Genomic DNA, 22,558 nt, shown 5'->3' with positions numbered 1-22,558 from the left:
CCCGCCGTTTTTCACGGCGAGCTTCGGCTTCCTTGTAAAACACGACTGCCGCAAGCTTTAGTATGTAAAACTTGGTACGTTCGTCCATGCTTCTACAGATCAGGGCTATCCTTTATGTCTGGCCTCTTTTACCACGAAATTCTACCTAGAACGAATGAAAAAGATGGACATTTTTTTGGGGATAAAGCGCTAAAGAATTTCACAATTTAGTTCTATAATTTATATTTTTGCACGTAATATTCGTTGAATACGGTAGTTTGCAATAATTTTAATAATTCAGTGAATTTTTATAAGATTCGTTTAATAATCTCATTATTAGAATTAATTGGGATTAGTTTATTACATTAGATTGTTAATTAGAAATAGATTTAATACTCTGGTTGATATCTGTGTTATGTTATGCAATGTTATGGAAATGTGGGAGGAGTAAAGAACATATTTTCCGTGTTATTAACAGTACATAATATTGTACGTATAGGTGCAAAAGAATGTTTTTTTAGATTTTGGGTAACAAAACACGGAAATTGTATCGTAATCTATTAATCTTTGTCACGTTGCTTAACTTGGACTATTTATACCAGAGAGTTTGATAGTGCATCTGAACGACGAAACTACATTTGAATATCTTCATTTGAATATTTACATTTGAATATCAAAGTTTGTGCAACGCTCAAATTCCTTAAACACGAAATACCTTAACCCGTGGTTCACCGATTAAATTAATCCATGAACTACAGAATTTACTACGTGTCGAGGATATTTCACGTTAAATGTATTTTGATAATAGAAATCTCCGTTATAATTAGACGGCAAATATTCCTATCGTAAATTACGAAATAGATTTCCAACTCATAGTCATAATGTTTTCATGTTTCATCATTAAACATCAACTGAGAATAGTTTCGCCTCGACGAAATTCCATTTTGGGTACAGTCTTACGTCACATCTGTCCGAAGAAATTTATCAAAATATTCTTGGAACCGGTTAATTGAAACGAATTAATTAAAAATCCGAAGGCCTTTTCAAGTGTATTATTTTATGGGTTAGGACTAGATCTCTACGATGTAGATCTCTACGATGACGAATCTACTGCAAATGTTTATGCAAATTGGTATTTTTATAGACCTGATTAAATGGTATCTATCCGGCATTTCATCCACTAAATATTATATCAAGCACTGTACCTGGGATATTTTATAAACATAGTATCGCATGTTATGATATTTTCTCGGTCAATTATTATATTTGCTCTTAATTGGAAAAAATTATAGACGAATCATGTTGTAGCTATAATTCATATTTTATATGATAAGGAAGCAAGTAGAGCGCGACATATTAACAGTTTTAGTAAAGAACAGCATATAATTCATAATTTATAATCTGCACCAAGTACCAAAATATTAATAAAAATCAGAGGTACCTTGAAACTTTAGAGCAAATATGTCCATCTACGAAATATGCTATTATATAAAAACAATGACGTAATTAATGTTATAATCATTAACATTTTTTAGAATGTTCGAGATTATTGAAATGAAAGTTTACTAAAATGTTCGACAGAGCGACAAAAATACGTCTAATCCGAAAATCCAATGAAAATATAGTAATATAATGTTACAGTAATAATAATAATAAATGCAATAATAATAATAATGATAAATACAGTAATATAAAAATACAAAAGCCGCGATTATCCGACGTGATGCGCAAATTCGGATATGAAAGGTCAATTAACGTTTATAAATCGTATAATAAAATCATAGCAAAGTGTTGATAATGTAACATCGTACACGTACTTAGGTTTAACACATTGCTTAATCGGTTGGAAGTCTGATTAGCTGATTTCACAATATCTCCACTATCTGTCCTACTCCTCGCGTTAAAATTCGGGAAAAGAATAAAATTATGGTAAAATTCAAATCACCTTCGGTTAAACGGGACTCGAATAAGCGAGACTCCACTGTAAACCGTGTAAAATTAATTAATAATATATCGAATTTAAAAATTCGCCGTACGTAAATTTTCTTGGAATTTTATCATATGCAACGTACAAGGTATAATCTGTGCAGTTTTGCTATAAGAAATTAAATTTCTTTTGAATATGCATAATAAACATTCGCGGTTTCGCGATGAATCGACTGTCCGAATTAGGAAGAACGATAGAACGCATCATTTAACGACCCGATGGCCTGCAAAGGGCATCTGTGCCAATTATCTTTCCTTCACGGAGATGCGTTTTAATCGCCTGCTCTGGCTTCTCCATGGAATTAACAGGCGTTGCACTGCATGCCAGGCCGATTCAATTATTCGACCTCGTAAACACTGCGCTCCTGTCCAATGAACGTTCAACTACTTTACAAGATTTGTCATTGTTACCTCGATGTCACGAACACACGCTCCTCTTCGCGTATTTCTGCGATAATTAACTGGAAATCTTTCTACCTGATTGATCGCCTCTTTCCATCTACCAAGCGCGCAACTCTCTCAACAGTCTGACAGTTACAAAAGTCGATAAACTTATAACGGGGCGTAAGACGAATGCGTACGGTGAAAGAGAGATAAAGTTACGAAAATCAGAATTTGTTTCCTCTTATGGCTATCGTTAGTTATCGACATTGTGTTCTTTTAGTTTGTACATAATATTAAATAATGATACTACAAATAATAATAATAGTACGTAATAATAAATAATTTGAAGAAGAAAATTAGGAAGGATGCTCTTTAGTGGCATACAATTCTTCTAATTGTAAGCGAATATAATAAGAACTGCAGTATGCAAACTACTTAATGTCAATTGTTAGAGCATCGAGAAATTAATGATCGTTGATATTCTAATATTATCGATCCGTACACTTTCATCTATATGAAATGTTCATTACTCAAAGTACCTGGAAATAAGATATTATAGATAGCAGATGATGGACATCGTGTTAATTAGTTGCTAAACTTAGAAAATTGCTGCGAAATATTTCTAATTATAGATACGTCTTATCGAAATTAACTTCTATAGTTAAGCTACAATTTTATGCTTTTAAGAAGCCTTAAAAATATTTTGTATATGTTCAAGGAAAGAAGTCTTCTTCTTCTATAGTTAATGAGTGTGATAAATTAGAAAAATATTTCCACGATTAACTCTTCTAATATAGAATATGTAGTATACTGTGGCGTATAACTTAATCTAATGACAGATAAAGAAATTGTGATGTTTCAATGCCATTGTGATGCATCGTTTCTAAATAAGTGAAGCCTCAAATTGAATTTTAAGCTACAATTTTATGCTTTTAAGAAGCCTTAAAAATATTTTGTATATGTTCAAGGAAGGAAGTCTTCTTCTTCTATAGTTAATGAGTGTGATAAATTAGAAAAATATTTCCACGATTAATTCTTCTAATATAGAATATGTAGTATACTGTGGCGTATAAGTTAATCTAATCACAGATAAAGAAATTGATGTTCCAATGCCATTATGATGCATCGTTTCTAAATAAATGAAGCCTCAAATTGAATATTAAGCTACAATTTTATGCTTTTAAGAAGCCTTAAAAATATTTTGTATATGTTCAAGGAAGGAAGTCTTCTTCTTCTATAGTTAATAGGTGTGATAAATTAGAAAAATATTTCCACGATTAATTCTTCTAATATAGAATATGTAGTATACTGTGGCGTATAAGTTAATCTAATGACAGATAAAGAAATTGTGATGTTTCAATGCCATTATGATGCATCGTTTCTAAATAAATGAAGCCTCAAATTGAATATTAAGCTACAATTTTATGCTTTTAAGAAGCCTTAAAAATATTTTGTATATGTTCAAGGAAAGAAGTCTTCTTACTAGAAGAAAATTTTCCTTTCAAACAATTAATCGTCCCTCTGTAATTTCCTATTTTATAGAAAGTACGTATTATGATATTCGTTAAAAGTATCAAACTCTTCGCTTGAAACTTACATGCGTACGAAACGTACGTATTTCGTAGAATATACGAAATATATGCACGTAATAAGCATAAGATACTCTTATTGGAATAATAGCTGTGTAAAAGAGTCTAACAAAGTACAGTTTTTGAAATGTCTCGTCTTTATTATTTAGGATATGTTTAGGATATGTATTGCTTAATTTTGACAACGAATTAACAAGGGAAAGAGATTTTATAAAGTAAAATTCTTCTCAGTCAGAATTTTGTATCCCGAAATCTGTTCCGCTAAGGGGCTCAGTGGTCTAGGGGTATGATTCACGCTTTGGGTGCGAGAGGTCCCGGGTTCGAATCCCGGCTGAGCCCGTGTACTTTTTCGCAACTTTTTTGCAAAAATATATTTTTTGCATACAACATTCTCTCTAAACATAAGAATCATCCTCGTAATGTTTTTAGAAGTAAAGTTGGAAGAAACGATCAAAATTATGTCGAGATGATGTTTTTCTTCTTTTATACGTACGTTTATATTTACGTATAAATGTTTTTGTTATAATTGGATCGTTTTGACGTAAGTAGGTAACACGTGGAAAGAATAATTTGGAAAATAGTAGAATTTTTTAGTACGAGCTTCACCTTGTGGTGAAAGTATAGGAAAGAACAAACAGAGCGGCTCAGTGGTCTAGGGGTATGATTCTCGCTTTGGGTGCGAGAGGTCCCGGGTTCAAATCCCGGCTGAGCCCAATTTTTTTTCCGCGAATTTTTTTTGTTATAAATCGCGCTTTCAATAACTTTGTAAATTTCTATTTTTTTTTTTTGTAGAATTCTGCATATTTTCTAAGGACATCGAAATGAATTTGTAACATGCGCGTTTTTTAACGATCAATAACAATAATCAAGCAGCTCCTCTCACATGTTTCGTGCTTTTCTAGAAATTTTAATTCGCCAAAGAAATGGACATTTTACAATTCTGATATAAATATCTACGGTATTAAATTTGCATTTAATTTTTACTTCATTTTACTGATACTTTCCAATTTCCAGAATATTTCCAAGACATGACTCTGAGTGTTTTAATCTGACCATATGTAACAATAATAAAATAATATAATAATATTATAGAATAAGATAGTAATAAAAATAATAAAATAATAATAGAATACAATTTGTACGCTAATACGATTCCATGGCGATAATTCAACATAGAATACACCCAGTTGTCTAAGAATCATTAATTAATCGCCACCGAGTATATTTTCCTTCAGACGAAACAAATAAATGTAGAAATGTCAGAGAACCTGTTAAATTTCAAATGATCGTCAAACGCGGTGTTTCTTTTATCCGGCAACACTCGGATCGTCGTCGCAGACAAAGCGCGTCGTTCCCATTGTCGCTCGTTAACATTATTATCAACTCATTGAGAATCAGTATCGTCCTGTTATGCGGGTGCAATTGACTAAAAGCATTGTTGTTTATCTATTATTCCAGGCCCAGCACCATGGCGGCTGAGGAGGGTGCGCTGAGTGGCGGACTTGGGGCGAAATTAAAATGTCCAACCCCTATATCACGCTTGAGGGTGGAGAAGATCGAGGGTGGTCTCATGGTAGCTGGGGTTGTAATAGCTGCGAACTGCCAGATTGCTCTTCCGGCATTCGGCTTTCTCTTCATGCTCGTCGGCGCTGTGCTCACTGGTTTGTATCTTCCTCATTGTTTCCACCCACTCAACTACCTACATAATATCGATATTCTATATTTGCCGGCATTGTACTCTGCTTCCAATTGTCTGCTAATATCGGGACAAAGTGACGAACGACAGATCCTTGACCGTTGTTAACGATTTCGTGAAAATGTCCTCGTATCAAACGAAGCAGCTGCGCGCCAACATGCCACAACTACTCGTTCGTATCGAGCATCGATTAGAATTGTTTCGCTTGCCGAACAGCAAGAAACGGTTGAACGCTTTTAACCTAATAGATGTTTGCTCTTGTAGTTAAAGAAACAGCGTGAGATTATGTCCTACAATTCCGTCGAATATACGGCGCCTCGCGAAGCTATTTTACCAACATATCGGATGCGTTGTATGAAACTTTTTAAAAATTTCGTGATTACTGTAACGAGACGCGATTGTCTTGATTATAATTGGAACGTTTGAAAGCGAACAGAAAATGCATACTGAAGTTACAAGACATTTATTGTACATATATATAGACTTATTGATATTGTTTATTGGTATACAATTTGAATAGTATTCAAGTTCATTTATACAGTTCTTAAATATATATTTATTAGCAACAATTATCGTCAGATGGTCTCTCTACATATGGTGGCTTATTAATACAACGAATAATGGGCTGTTCTTTTTTTTTCTTTTTTTTTTTTGAGATTTAAAGTTTATTGAGTCCAAGAATACAGTTTTAGGTACACTGTTCACAATAAACAGTGAATTTTTGTAATGGTATGTTAGGCAAAGGTACCGATACGCGGTGGTATGACGTAGCCATGCTGTATTATGTGTCGGTGCTTTACATTTTTCGTTGTATGATACAGTTTTTGGATTTAAGCCGCTAGGGAGCGGAGCTGAATAATGGGCTGTTGAAACACGTTGGTGATCTTTGCGAAGTGTATGCTTCCAATAAATATCTCGCAATTTTTATATGCATTTTCAGGTTCATTCAGATTTTACCAACGTAATCTCGATAGTCGTATCTCGTTACGGAGCTAATGAAATTTCAGAATTCTACAATATGTATAATATATTGTACAAATTGTATAAAACGAACATAAAATGTTTCTAGGAACGTTCGAATAGTTTCGTGAGCCGCTGCATACGACGTTAAAACATCTTTTGAATCGATGATTTACCTAAGATCGATAGTTTAATGAATATTTTTGGAGAAGCAACGAGTTATATCGATCGATGCATCAAAAAGTACATCGCTGGGTATACACAATAACGACGATATTGTTCCTTAGTAACAGAATATTCTTTCGATAACAAGCAGGAAAATAAGGATGCATAACAACGAAACATTTTCTTTTCAAGAGGATATTAAGCTGTTGTCGTGTTATCGATCGCGAAAACGTCGAGAACCTTAGACAAAGACTTTTCTTAAACTTATTTTGATAAGAGGAAACAGCGAAGTCTAGCGAACATTCACGAGCAAATGACCGTGTTGCAACGTCTTCTTCTTCGCCGTGACTTCTCCAGTTCGTAGTATAATATTCACGTTGTTAGTTCTTTCATAGACGTTTCAACGTCTCTTTGTTTTCTTCGCGTTGCTCTTACGTATCGTGCTTTCCGTGTTCTTTCAATCGAAATTTTAACATTTGTTAAATTCTCGTCGCATAGTCGTCTCTTTTGTTTGATTGCTTTTATGCTCTCATCTAATTTTACTGGAATCAACGAGCGAACATTAAACTCTACGGAAGATAAAAATATCGATGTTCGATAGGAACAAATGAAATTTCCTGCTCTGAATACATTATTTGAAATACATATCGATATTCGATTTTCTTTGACTGCTTGATTATTCTTTCGTTCATTATGTCGTTATATTCGTATCGTTTGAAATGATGTTTCAAACGTGCTCTTATCTTTCGGAAAAAATATTTCAGTTTAAAGTCCAAATTCATTCGTTTCGAACTTTTGTCCACAAGTTTGCTTGTTTTCTTACGTGAAAATGTATCGAGTACGTAGGTAGTCGTCGTGTTAATGTTTTTTTTTCTCGTAATTATTGCTTATGACAAGACGGATTTTTATGCATTTGTGGGAAATTTAAAGTTGCAAAATTGTGCAAAATCTACGCGATATGAAAAAGCGTATCAAATATGCAAAATGTGGCGGTTTGCGTAACGTTTCGTAGGTAGAAATTTTCCACAGAGACTCTATTTTTCAAATTGTTTCAGAAACCCGAGTTTGCATTAAAATCTCTTGTTTACTGACGACATTAATATTCAGTGCAGTACGCAGTCGATATAATGAAGACTAAACAAATGCAGAAGCGTAATAAACTTGCGTAAGCGATGGATCGGTATCTTGAACTCGTAATTCAATGCAAAATAATTGTTGCACCGTGGCGAAGAGTGGCTCGGTACTTTCCATTTCGGAGAAAGTGCACAGGATGCACATGATTCTCGAATTATACGAGAAAGTTGACGAATACATCGATATACGTATATCACTGTTTGTATAAGCAGTAGATTCATACAATACGCAAATACGAATATTATGCGCGTACAATAAAAATATTTTTTCCATGCGTCAATCTCAGCATCAGCAAGAGGAATATATTTTTTAGCCGACTGTTCACAATTACGTCAATCGCTATAGTAGCTTATTAACGACTCAGTGGAAATTATAGATTGAAATAATTAGTTATAATTAGTCGAAATAATAATTATAGCGTCATAATTTTTCGGCAAGACTAGTCTGTTTTGAAAATGTTAACAATCGTAATGTTTAATTAAAGCGTTCTAGTCTGAGATCTTTTACGCTGGTGGAATTACCATTAAATTATGATCTAACAGCAGCAAATTTGTTGCGGTCTGAGATGAGATATGATGCACGGTAGTTTTCGTATTACATAACACTACATATTATAGAGCGCGTCGTCAGAGAACTATGGTTAGATTAACATTCTGTCTATCATAATTCTCGACATTCTGTTTTAAGGAATGATCAAAGATTAACTTGTTTCGAGAGAATTAAACGTGAGCACACGCTATGGGTTAGGAGCCAGGATGTTCAAGCAAACACGTGGCAGCTGCGACTTTATATTTCATTCTCTCAAAAAAAGCTGCGTTTCCAATTTCTCTGAAATTTACTGAATCTCTGAAATCAGAAGTATAAAGTATTTTTTTTTTTATATATTTAATTTAAGGTATAACGCTGGATTACTGTGAGCAGTATGTGTGTGTATGTGGCTGCAAATGTTGATTCATGCATGGATTGTGGTGTGAGTGGGAGAGAGACACAACAACCATTTTATTTAAACGTGGGTGGACAGCGATATTCTGCCTTTTTTATTTTTGTTTGGTTAGTTGCAGTCACTTTTTAAAGAGTAACTCATAGAGGCATAGGCTTGGTTTCTCCAACAAGAAATAAATAAAATAAAATAATAATTGTTAAAAGAATTATTATATGTAATAATTTTTCGTTATATTATATTTATTTTATTTAGTTATATTATATTTAACGTTTTCGAACGTTTCGTTCTTCTTAAATTTCAAAATCGTGGAGAGAGTTCAGGCTTGTACGAATATTTGTTTTTACATTTCATATAAATGTACCATGTACATGTGTGCAGGTATGTGAAAGTTCACTACGCAAATTTTTTCCCAGCCTTTGGTTTACTTTACAACTTGCTTGCTGAACTTCGTTTCTTTTTGTTTGAACGTTTGCAATAGTAGCGAAGTTTGTTTTCAGAAGGGAAAGAGAATGTAACATTTTCAGATAAAAGTGACATTTGTTTTTCTTGCTTTAACACACTGCACCCACTTCAAAAGAGTGTAATAAAGTTTTATCGTTACTGTGTATATTTTCGTACGTGTTATATTGGACGTAAATAGTCATTCATGCAAACTTTTCTCATGGCTGGAGTTCGGAAAACACAACTCGCAACGCGTACGACTGCGAAGCAGATTGCAGCTCGAGACGTATCTGATTTTTACGCGGAAATGAACTTTTCCTGGAATCTTGAAACAAGAAAACCATCTCAGGAAATTGCACCAACTTCCGCCAGCATTTTTTATGCTGTACATCTCATAAATAGTTAAGCTGTTAGTTCTTTGCGTTTATTCATAAATGGCAGATTTGTGAGAAAAATAGAAAAGATAAAGATACGATGTTCTGATTAGATATTTTAAGTTGTAAATGATATTTAAGCGTTTTTAAATTGATCGCTGTAATTCCTTCAACATAATAATTATAAGGAGATATATATATATATATCAATGTTATATAATATAAATAAATAATATATTACAATGTATTATAATGTATAATAAACTACAGGATAGTATCATTAAAATATAAAAACGAAAAATTTCCTCAAGTTTTCAAAAAGCGAATTCAGAGCCCAAAACTATAGAATTTTCCAAACAGTAAAAGTAGTCATATCTTATAATAATGTTATTGACGTTGCAAAGTGTTCATGTAATTTTCCTATTATTTTGTATTTTATATATTTTGTGTTTTAATAATCCCATTGTAATACATTGTAAGTCATTGAATTTATCTCACTAATCGTTTTCATATAACGCAAAGAAAATTATACGTAGCTGACAGTTAAAAAAATATTCGTGTCTTTTTTCCATTACGCAAAAAGCACACGGAACATTAGAAAAATTGCTCGGTCTGCCGTGAAGCTTCTATCTTGTTTATAAATTTATTGCTCGTAGGAAAGTGGTGAGAATAAAAGTAGCTGACGAACCCTATGTATATCGAAGCAGATAATAGCGCGATTTTCCTCCTCGATGAAGATAACGGCGCCAGAAAATTCTTTGCAAGATACCGGGGCGTGGAAAATTTAATTTTCGATATACGCCAACCTGACGAGACCCTCGTAAATCAGTTGCCAGCCAATCTAATGTATGCAGTGAAAATTCAGAACGAGTAATTCCAACGTCTAGCAACTTTCGAATGAATGTCGATTTCTAATACATTTCGGATTATAATTCCATACGTGCGTGCAAGCTTGATTACATGCTCTCTCGCGTAAACTGAGATTTATTATTCAACGTCTTTTTCATTTGGTGTTCTGCAGCTTTCTATCGTAGACAGAGAAACGCGTATTGCACGAAATAAATGCTTCTTTCATGAAAACAGATGGAGAAGAAAGCATTGATAACAGGAATATTTTTCTTTTTACGTGGAAACGTTTATCTTCAAGTATGTCAGATTACGTCTCTCTTTAATCTCGTGTAATGCAGCATAAAATTAATGAAAAGAATAAGACATACCTGCGACCTAGAGATTTTCGAGAAGATTTAAAAGGACAGATAAGATCAGATACAGCTGCAAGCAGAAAATATCTCGTAATTCAAATCTCTTTAAACGATGATATTTACTTGAAGTATTTCGCAAACTAATTATTTCTCGATCGCTTTACCTCGATCATCGCTTACGTAAAACAATACGAGGAAAATATTGCAATTCTCAAATGCACACGCGTTGTGCATTATGCTGCACCCGTAAAATATTTGTGATCTTGCAGATATGATATTCTTTGCAATTATTCATCTTTCTCTTCCAACGTGTTTCTTGATTATATTAAGGAAGAGGATATGATACGTTTACGCTTACATGGACTACTGTGCATAATACCAATAAGGATGATTTAAAAGAGCAGATAAGCAAGAAAACATATTCTTTTTCCTTCTGTTGAATTATGTATTTTTGCTTTTACTTCCGCTTCTATTTTCTTCTCATTATTATTATTATTATTATTCCTTTCTCGATGGGAGATATGATTTTTGGAAGCTTTTTATATTTTCCTAATTTCTATAGGATTCTTTCGATAAAAATTGTTAATGGTATTATTAAAAAAGAATTTTTGGAATAAGTGATCAATTGAATTAGTATTCATGAAATTTCACTTTCTACTCTTCTTACTGATCTATCTTGGATGCATAAGTGTTTCATGAATAATCACATTATATTGATATCGGTAACGTATACTTCAATATTTGGTAATTATGGCTATTTAGATTTCATAGGTAATTTTAATAAAAGAAGATACAACTTGAAAATATGTTTCGTTGCACTTTAGCAAACTGAAAACGTCGTTTTCTTATCTTTTGTTGAACTGTATATACATACATTTAGAAAAATATATATATAATAAATTATATATTATAAGAAAACAAAAAAATATATAAAATATAATATATAGAAAATATATATATCTAATAATGTAAATCCCTAGGGGAAATTGAGTTTATTTTGAGAATAATTAAATTAAATACAGTAGCAGTTAATCACAAATCTACTACAAATTTTACCTGGAAAATGGAGAATCGATTTTTTAAGTCCTAAATTACCGTTCTTCTCCATTCAGCCATACCATTCCATTCAGCAAATTACTGCCGGTAAAACAAAGGAAAGGTAGAAAATGTCGATTGGCGCGTATTTTAGATTCTATAGAATTTACATATATATTTTTTTAATGTTCTTCAGTTCCATTGTTACTATTCAAAAGTTAACGTTTTATTCGTTTATTATATACATTTCTTAAAGATAAGCCTAATATCTTCAGATAACTAATTACCTGTTCGCAATATTTGATCATTATCATGCTACATGATCGGTATATTAATCCGATGAAGTTAGTTCGTAAACTCCAGATTAAGCTAAACTTGAGGTTAAGTAATAGCTGTGGGGCACACATAACGCGGATAGCGGTCTTCCTCGAAGCCATATTGTCATTACATCATGAAACGAGCGTAAGGAAGTATAATTCAACTCTTTCTCGACGAGTCGTGTCAAGTTTGCTCGTTACGTAAACTGTGTATGTTAATGTACAATATAACGTGTACACATTTCATTCAATTGTCATGCCTTTTTAACGAGCGCAAGGTAAAAAGTGGATGGATTCAGTTGTAAATATATTTTCTCCACTTTGTCAACAAACAGAAAAAATGAACGCAACTTTGCTTTTTATGAGACATCTGCCGATTGTCGGTGATGCAAGGTGAAGCATCTCGTGTAATATCGATGTTTACCTTAGAATATCTCCATACTGCAACTCATAAAATTAAGCAGAAGCTCTACAACAAATTCTGTTTCTCAAACAGAATTCAATCTGATGACTTACGAGTGCATTGATGTAACTCTTGCAGGAAAATGTGATTATGAAAGAACAGGGTGTTAACGTACAATGTGTATTTGCTTCTGTTCCTTACTTTTCGTGCATTACGTGATTCATATGCATATTAAAATCTTCTTTTTAGCCATTGAGTAACGTGAAAGGAATAAAAAGTGAATTTTCTATTATTTTCTTTATAGCGAAACTAATGCACTGACAAAATTTATAAAATTGCGAATGCATTGTTTTATCTGCTAAAGAACAATGTGATTATTAGGGTACGATACTTGTCTCCGTGTGTTATGCTTCGTATATTACGCGTGTACTTCATCTACTTCATATTAAAGTCTTTCTTTTAGCCATCGAGTAGCATGAAAGCTATAAAATCTTCAAAAATGTGCCATATTTGCTAAAACTTGCCATATTGTCTCAGAAATATTCCTATTTATTAAACCCACCTTTTTATGAAAATTAATTCAATTAGAATAGAATAGAATAGAAGAATGCTACAAGATACAATAGAACAATAGCCTTGCAGTCTGCACGTAAACAACTAAAAAAATAGACATAAACTTACTCATAATCAAAGACACATACGTAATAAATAAATCTTAACAATAATATCTACCTATGTACAATGTTGTGAATAATCACAGACTCAAACGCGCTTCCCGTGTTATTTTTTCGATATTTTCGAGAAACTACTGATCCTGGCTGGATATGTTAACCCCTTAACCTACGATTTACGTTCGAGAATTTTGGGCCGAAAAGGTAAACAAGCTATTATACAGGGTGGTCGGTAACTGGTGGTACAAGCGGAAAGGGGGTGATTCTACGCGAAAAAAGAAGTCAAAAATATAGATTTAAAACTTTTTTTTTTAATTTTTCCATCGAGACAACGATCTACAGTGAGATCCGTTATAACGTACCGCACGCGTACCGAGCGAAAATTCAAAGTCGATTTTCTCGAAAACAAAGCTTCAAACGAAAAATTTTTATTCTATATTTTCGACTTCTTTTTTCGCGTAGAATCACTCCCTTTCCGCTTGTACCACCAGTTACCAACCACCCTATATATTATATTATATATTATATTTGGCTCGATCATCGTAACACGGGCTATGCCCGTAATATTTACGTATGGTCCGATCATCTACTACGGGCTATGCCCATAATATTTACGTTTCGTCCGATCATCGTACTGCGGGCTATGCCCGTAGTTGTAGGTTAAGGGATTAAGTGAAGTTGTTCTTGTAAAAGATAAATTGAACTCTATAAAACTTTCGTAAGGGTGATATAAGACAAAGCGACAATTTTTCAACGAAACGATGCTCCCATACGTACAACCGTAACTGCAACAAAGTGGTTTCACAATTTCGGGATAGAATTATTACGATGACCAGCACTGAGTGCTGATCTGAACCCGATCGAGCACCTGTGGGCAATTCTAGCGAGAAAATTTCACGATCGGAAGAAGCCAGCTATTAAAAAAAAGTATTGTGGAGCTTGAAAAAAGAATAAAATCCGCGTGGGCGGATATTCGAAAGGAAACTTTAAATAGGTTAGTGGATAGTGTACCTAACGGATTAGTAGAAGTAATCAAAAGTAGAGAAAAATCCATTAAATATTGAACGAAAAGGTAATAAAATTAACGTTGAGTTTATACTCCTTCACAGCCAAAGAGAAGAATTTTCAGAGATTTCATTTCTTCCAGACCTCTGAAGAAGAGAATTTTTGTTTGTTGTATCTTCAGTTTTGATGTATCTTATAATACCAAGTTGTATAAACGATTTTCTCAAACTTGGTTTCGGTATTACGAAAAATCTAAAAATAGGCTTCAGTTTATAATTATTCACGGTATTGTTCATCTGTATCTTAAATTACTCTCTATTTTCTCAATTCCTCCTCCTCAATTTCTCCTTCCTCCTTCTCTGCCTCAATTTTTCGATATAATTATTTCATTTAATAATATATCGTTTTCGTTACAATCGAATAAAACAAGCTTAATTGAATATAATAATATAATTAATAATTAAGCTTCGGGGCTTCCAAAATTCCTCTCCACATTCAGACAGTAAAATAAAAATTTCAATTTCATCGAGAGACGATTACTCCGCAGGTGAAGTTAATTTTAGCAGATGTCTAGACGTCAATATCAAGGGTTAATCCAACGTCTCAACAGAGATACGGCTTTTGCGAAATGGACAAACACGTAGGAACTAGGAAACACGCGTTATATAGCATAATGCAAACGTTTACCATTCCAAGCTCGGCATTCTCCGGTGATCTGACGGAAGCCTCTGTCGCATTCGCGGAATTCGATTAGTTATGTCGAATAAGAAGCCTTGTTTCTAGGCTGAGCTGGTAGTCGATGTTTGAACGGTCAAGTCATTGCGACTGATCGATTCGAAGGAAATTACCGCGTCGATCGAGTTACACGGACGACGAATAAACGGTAGGCTTCTTACGAAAGAACAATCGAAGATTGTTCGTACAATCGACAAACATCAGTCGGTGGAAATTATACAGAAACGAGGAGTCGTTTCTTTTTTAGCTACGAATTCTCGATCCTTATTACGCAATGCTGTTACAAGTCACAACGAAGCGACGCTGGCTACATGCTGCCGGCGTTTTTTCGTTTCAATGCGATCGATATGTCTTGTACGGATACGGCCACGTAATTCCTTTTTAATCCTTCATTCGTTTCCCGATCCACGCGAGCTTAACCTTCTGCCAGAAGCCCTCTTTTCTGCTAAAACCTGATAGTAAATTGATCCCACTATAGTTCGCCTTGTTATCAAAGAATAACATTTTAAACGTTTGGTGCAGATAGACCGTGAACGTTGACGAAAATTCATATTTTTATAAATGAAGCAGAAGCAGCGAAATTTGAAAAGAGATTCGTTCGTTGAACAGTATAAGCTGTGATCTCAATATTTTCTATATTTTTGATTTTACATTTTTGTATTTTTACATTTTCGAATTCTCTATAAATGTATAAATATCCGTAGCCTTATTTTATTTAATTACAGGTAATAATTACAAGTAAAGAGCTGTTAGTGATAAAAATACGTTGTCGATATAGCAATAGCGATTGAAAATTATGAAAAGTATAAAAAATATCGAAAAATAGAGAGACACGATAAAGGTTGTGAGTGTTTAAATAAAACACAAAAATATGTTCCTGTTTTATTTTACATCGTACAATATCTGGATATTACATTTACAAAAGTATTGTTTCTCGAACGATCAATGTTCCCTTTCTTTTATTTTTGCAATAGCCAATTTGCATGAACTTAATTTATAAACTTCACGTTCTAAGTAAGTACAATTTACTTGCAACATTTTCTATAATTCTAATTTTTATCGTCGTATTGGTATTTTAACGCGAGCTTTCACGTTCATCAATATTAAATGCTGTGAACTATTAAAAATATAAAATTCCATTGGCTTTAATATTTTCTATATCAGATTAAGGATATTTCTCCTTAAAAAGGCTCATCCTATGACAAATTACGTAGCTATAACACGACGATTAATAATAGCAATTGGTATGGCGCGTTTAACGAGTTTTAATTTTCTATTTAAATTCTATTACTTTGTCTTTGTCAATATACATAACTAATGGAAATACTTATTTGCATCGCAAATGATCAGTAGGTTCCAAGAGGATCGATTTGCCTATGCCAACCCGACATCTTATAAATAAAATATGTAGATGATTTATTACGCGCCCGTATAATTCAGAATTAATTAGCCGTTAACAGCCGCGCATAACTGGCTTACTATTTCTTTTCCTGCTTCTTGTTGCTGTTTAAAATTTATTTCATTTTACCAGACCGCGCATTTCCATATACGAATACTTCTAATCGAAGGCACATCAGGAAACGCATATTGAAATCATAAGTCGAAAAATCGTCTGCGATGTAATTTATGACAAAGGAAGTGACTTTGCATAGTCTACCGAGTTTCGACATAAAATAGTCAGTTGTGCAATGAGTTTGTTCGACTTTGATACGTTTCGAAAAATATTACAGCAACTTACGCTTGTATTTCAATCATTTAATGACAGCAACGAACAAGCAGGAGAAGAAACGAATATTACGACTATTTGATACAAAAGTATCGCTTGTTATTCTGTAGATCAGATTACAGACTTTCCTCGAGGCAGAGCAGAAAAATTGGATTTAGGATTATCTCACGGAGTTATTTCTATCAGTCAGTGAAAATGACTGGTCTTTAAAAAATATGTAAAAATATGTAATAATAGAATATTTTTATGGTCTTTAAAAAATATGTAATAATAGAATATTTTTATATTTATTGATTTATTACTGTCTTACAGAAGAAATTCCATGTTATGTACATTTTTGGTATTATCAATCCATTTGGGACCCCTAAAAGAAGGTTGACACATTAATAAAATTGTAGAATCAGTCATTTTGACCGGTGTGGCATTTCTAGTGCTAACATTTAGCGATCTAGCGATCGATCCGAAATTTTCCTGATAATTGATATCGTCATATCGGATAATACGCAGTAAGAATTTTCAAAACGCGTGGCAAGTTGTACAAAACGGGGAAACTGGTTAATTGGAGTTCGATAAACAGATTACAGGACCCTTTTACACTTTGACTGGTATTGGTATAAGTAGCCTTGATACAAAATTATTTTGAGTTTGAATACATAAAAAACAAAATAAAACTCATTATATTATTCTTTTAGTTATCATTGCGAGAGTCATTACATCATTGCGGAAAAAGATATAACATGAAGTAGGAATTTTAAAATAAAATTGTAAAACCAGCCAATTCGACTGGTGTGGTAGTTCTAGTGTTAATTATGATTAAATATGTAATATGATTATCATTGCGACGAGTAAACGTAGTTGAATATTTATTTATAGCGAACATATTGGATTCAAAGATGTTTGAATAAGTCGACGTAATTCGTAAATCGTATGTAGCTTAATTGTCAGCTTTTACACGCACAATAAATAAGAAATATTCTCCTTTTCTTCTTCGCAAAAATTTCTCCAACTCTCCTCAACTCTATTAATCCTGTGCAGGAAACATATGTAAATTTTTTGATAAAACGACGAAATTTTTTAAGCTATGGAGTAGATGAGCTACCTAGACATTTACAAAACCAAGTGTACGATACTGATAAAAGACGCGTTTAAAGTTTTTAATAAAACAACGAAATCTCCTAAGTTACTAGTAAACGAGCTGCTTAACTATGTTACGGGTATATCCAAGTATGGATGACGCTCTTCTTGATCGAGTTAATTAAATATAGGATATTATATAAAGGATATACAACATAAGAATATTAGAAACACATCATACGATACCTTTTATTAATTTATATTCTAGATAAAATATTACATTATGCTGTATCGCATGGTAATTGTTAAAACATTCGAAACACACTTGGGGTGATTTTGGGAACTTCGAACAATAGTTGTAGACTTCGTCATCGTCTGTTCACTGAACATTTTGAGGATAAAAAAAATCACTGATGTACGTCTCACAAGTATGCTTATCTGCGTATCAATACTTTTATCTGAAACATCATTACAAAAATTCGCCGTTTATTGTGAATACCAAAATGTATTTAAAAATTGTATCTTGGGTTTAACAAACATCTTTAAAAAAAAAAAAAAAAACAAGTATGCTTATCGACTAAATGAAAGATCTGAGATCCCTCGGAATAGTCTACCTGGAAAACTTATCGCTTTTTCCATTTCAGAACTAAATAATCTTTTCTTTACAATGAATCGAAGGCGATAAACAATAAATTCCCGCTTGTCGCTCTATTTACGTTCTGCGTACCGGTGGTCGGATTTGGACCCCGCAGCGAACTTATCCGAGTCACACTGGGCGACGAACGTGTTAATGCATTTGCAAAGATTAATTTGCAATTAATAATGCACACGTGCATCGATTACCTAGATCTGGCACAGTGATTGGCGACGTTCCATTGAAGAAATATCGAACTCGCTACGCAAGCTAGTGATACAAAGAAAAATTGTCCAAGTATCGTGTAGTTAGAGAAAGTTTCTTTGTCTCACGAGCGATGTTTTCGATTAGATTCTTCGATGTTATCCGAAGAAATCGCCGTAACACGGATAATTGAAGAATCCTCTTCGACATCTCGCAGCACCACGGACGATCTATCAGCTGAATTACCATTTTAATGGAATTTTGAGGTAAAGCGCACTTTCAAGGTGCTCGAAAGAACAACCGAGCAGACGCACGAATATTTGCTCAACTCTCTGAAACTGAGCAGCTTGGAAATTGAAATCTCGCTTCTTGATACACGGCTAAGAGGGCTGTTGAGATTCGCGTCACGCAGCCTTTATCTTCGCTTCAGAATCTATCGGCCATTTTGCTCGGCTCGTTACGGTACACCATTTGAGAACCACTATTCTTTGAGGTGATCGAACTCGGTGATGGCAATGCAGCGTTTATGTCACGAAGAAGGAGAGGGCAATGAAGAAGAAGAAGAAGGAGAAGGAGCAGAAGAAGAAGCAGAGGAAGAAAGACTCACTAACGGGCAACAGCTGGTCGTTTACTTGTTTGGCCACGGTTTCTCGGATACGGGTCCGGACCGTTGTTACCAACCGATTTATCAAAACCGGTCAGTCCTTCCAACCTCTTTCGCCATTCTTTTTCTTGCCTCTGGCTCTGTCGATGAGACCGGTCCTGTAGCCCATTTCCCTTTCGTTCCCCGCCATTTGCTCCTTCTACGCTCGCCAACCGGCTACTTTACATGTTGGATCACGTATCGGGAAATTTTTTATTTTTCACCAGCTATCGAGATCTAAGGTTGACAGGTTTCTTCGGAACAATGCGCAAGTAGCTTTCAGCTGAATCTCACACTGGTAAAAGTTGCATGTTTTCTCGTCTCAGTTGGATTTATATGAAATTCGACGGGACTACGCGAAGCTGATTCGCATAAAGTTTTCAGAAACGTTCTTAAGATGGTCGAAAGAGAAGCTAGGAGATTTCTTATTCTCTTTAGCTGGAACCTACGAAGGTTTCGCGTTGACGAGTTGCTTTGCTGCAACGTGCAAGTAAATGGCTTGCTGTGAGATCAGAAAATGGGAAAATGTTGCTTTCATCTTAATATTTGTATAGAATTTGGAGAACTGGTCTCCGAAAATTTTCAAAATACACAGTTTCATTCTCGAGATGGTCCACGAGAAGACTAAAATCTTGTACTTGATTCGATTTAAGCTATTTTAGTTTCCTAGAAATTGCACTATTCTTAGTTACGCTTTAAAAATATCTTTTTGGTTTCTATTTTTTCTTATCCACCTTTTACTCTCATCTCTATATTTTATCATACAATTGCAGTTTAAGTCGTTAAAAATTATCTTGATCAGGTTGTATTCTGGAACGAAAATTTTAAGGTTCGAGTTGAACAGCCCGAGAGATCGTTGCTCTGGTACACTTGTATATACTTTAGCTAAAAATATAAGTTTTACGAGTTCTACTTTCTTATACGATCTATCATCGATATTATTAATTTTAGTTTACAATCTATTTTGAATACCCAGAGGCTCGATATTTTTTTACAAGTAATATTTGTTCCATTATTGTTTGCCTTGATATTTGCTCTTGTTTTTCTTTCATAATCGAAACGAAAAGAAATACTTTGTTATGCAGCAAATTGATGAATGAAATTCGTTAAAGTGACATATTAATGTCCGTAAGGCGCATAATGGTATATTTGGAACAGGCAAGTGTCTGGTTACTTTCGAACGTTAATAAGCGTTTTTAAACTTTAAACGATTCTTCCAGTCTCTACAAGCAGTTTCTCGCCCGCCTACGCGTTCGAATCTGCATACAGATTTCGCGTATAATGAAATCGAAAACGAGTTAAGTTACGTATGCCTCGTTCGTTTCTTCTCTGTCTTCCGAGTTTCTTCCCTTATAAAGATCGCTGCATAGGAGAATGACTTTCTCCAGTGGCTCGCAGGAAAGCTCGTTTAATACTCTCCCACGTGTTTCCATGAGTAATCACTATCTTCCGGTGGATCGAAAAAGATGATGAAAGTATAACGTGAATAAACCTGAAACGCAGGGGAATTCTCTGTATCCGATTTCTCGGTGAAAAGTAAGATTTCTTGTGTATTTTTCACATTTTTAGCTCCATACGTACAGTTGCTTATAAATATCTGAAAGGACTAAACGATTTGTAGTAAATAATAGTACACGAATAAAAAATGAATGAAAAGCATCACTTTTTTTACGAGATAAATTCTAATTATTTATTTAAAAGTCGATGGACGATTCCAGTTACAGTACATATTTTGTATAGTTAACTCGTAATCATCTGGATAGTCTAACCGGTTTGTAGTAGCTAATACCACGTGAAAGAAGACGATGAGAAGCGTCACTCATTACTGTTTTAAGAAATCAGCAAACAAATTCTAATTATTTGTTTAAAAGTGGATCGACGATTCCAGTTACAGTACATATTTTGTATAGTTAACTCGTAATCATCTGGATAGTCTAACCGGTTTGTAGTAGCTGGTACCACGTGAAAGAAGACGATGAGAAGCGTCACTCATTACGTTTTTAAACAATCAGCAAACAAATTCTAATTATTTGTTTAAAAGTGGATCGACGATTCCAGTTACAGTACATATTTTGTATAGTTAACTCGTAGTCATCTGGATAGTCTAACCGGTTTGTAGTAGCTGATACCACGTGAAAGAAGACGATGAGAAGCGTCACTCATTACGTTTTTAAAAAATCAGCAAACAAATTCTAATTATTTATTTAAAAGTCGATCGACGATTCCAGTTACAGTACATATTTTGTATAGTTAACTCGTAGTCATCTGGATAGTCTAACCGGTTTGTAGTAGCTGGTACCACGTGAAAGAAGACGATGAGAAGCGTCACTCATTACGTTTTTAAACAATCAACAAACAAATCGCAATTATTTGTTTAATAATTGATCGGCGACTTCAATCAGGTACATTACATATTTTATATAGTTCGTGATATTTTGACGATTCCAGTTACAGTACATATTTTGTATTCCAGTTACAGTACATATTTTGTATAGTTAACTCGTAATCATCTGGATAGTCTAACCGGTTTGTAGTAGCTAATACCCTGTGAAAGAAGACGATGAGAAGCGTCACTCATTACGTTTTTAAACAATCAACAAACAAATCGCAATTATTTGTTTAATAATTGATCGGCGACTTCAATCAGGTACATTACATATTTTATATAGTTCGTGATATTTTCCATGTATACAATTGATCACTGTCATCGTGATAAAACGAAATTTCTTGTTGTTTCATTAGTATTGATTATCTCTATACTAATGATATTTGCAATCTTTTCAATTGTTGAAATTTCAGTAGATATATATGTCGGAGATGAAAGGAAAACCGGAGCCTTCCCTTTGCAATGTTGAGAAAAGTCCTCTAATGCTTTAGCTTAGATTTTATCATAGCTGTAATTAAGCAGTTGTTGTCATTCGATCGGAGTGTAATTGTTCGAGATTTGTGATAGCGAAATTGGGTTCGAGGTGACAACTAGTCGCCGAACGTAGCCACGATCACGGGATAAACGTTTTGCCTGACGAAGGTGTGGAGTGGTTGTATGGTTCTCTCTAGAAATGTGCTTGTGGCGGCATACGGCTTCAAGAACGGGCCTGGCCACATAGGATTGTACTTTGGAGGTGTCGATATAATGGGACACACGTTATATTAACAATCAAACTCCAGACAGAAACTGCCTAGCAACGACGTTTGGAACTTTCTCGATGCTTCCAACGAGTATACATCAAACTTTTGGCAGAAACTGCCTAGCAACGC

At 34.0% G+C, this 22,558-nt stretch overlaps 1 protein-coding gene and 2 non-coding genes across 8 annotated transcripts in view; all 3 read left to right on the top strand.

Moving 5' to 3' along the window:
* Positions 1-22,558, top strand: part of LOC100744200 — a 213,429-nt gene that overhangs the window by 69,141 nt on the left and 121,730 nt on the right. For all 6 annotated transcript variants that reach the window (XM_033318724.1, XM_012380831.3, XM_012380830.3 and 3 more), the window contains exon 2: positions 5,397-5,599. In XM_033318724.1, the coding sequence (XP_033174615.1) occupies positions 5,397-5,599 (203 nt within the window). The remainder of the gene's footprint in view (positions 1-5,396; positions 5,600-22,558) is intronic.
* On the top strand, positions 4,206-4,277 carry TRNAP-UGG. The gene has a single exon. It is a non-coding gene; the product is annotated as a tRNA-Pro (tRNA).
* Positions 4,580-4,651, top strand: TRNAP-UGG. The gene has a single exon. It is a non-coding gene; the product is annotated as a tRNA-Pro (tRNA).

The sequence above is a fragment of the Bombus impatiens genome, unplaced genomic scaffold, assembly GCF_000188095.3.
Source record: "Bombus impatiens unplaced genomic scaffold, BIMP_2.2 scf_0109, whole genome shotgun sequence".
NCBI lineage: Eukaryota > Metazoa > Arthropoda > Insecta > Hymenoptera > Apidae > Bombus > Bombus impatiens.
This window is presented reverse-complemented; position numbering and strand designations above follow the sequence as displayed.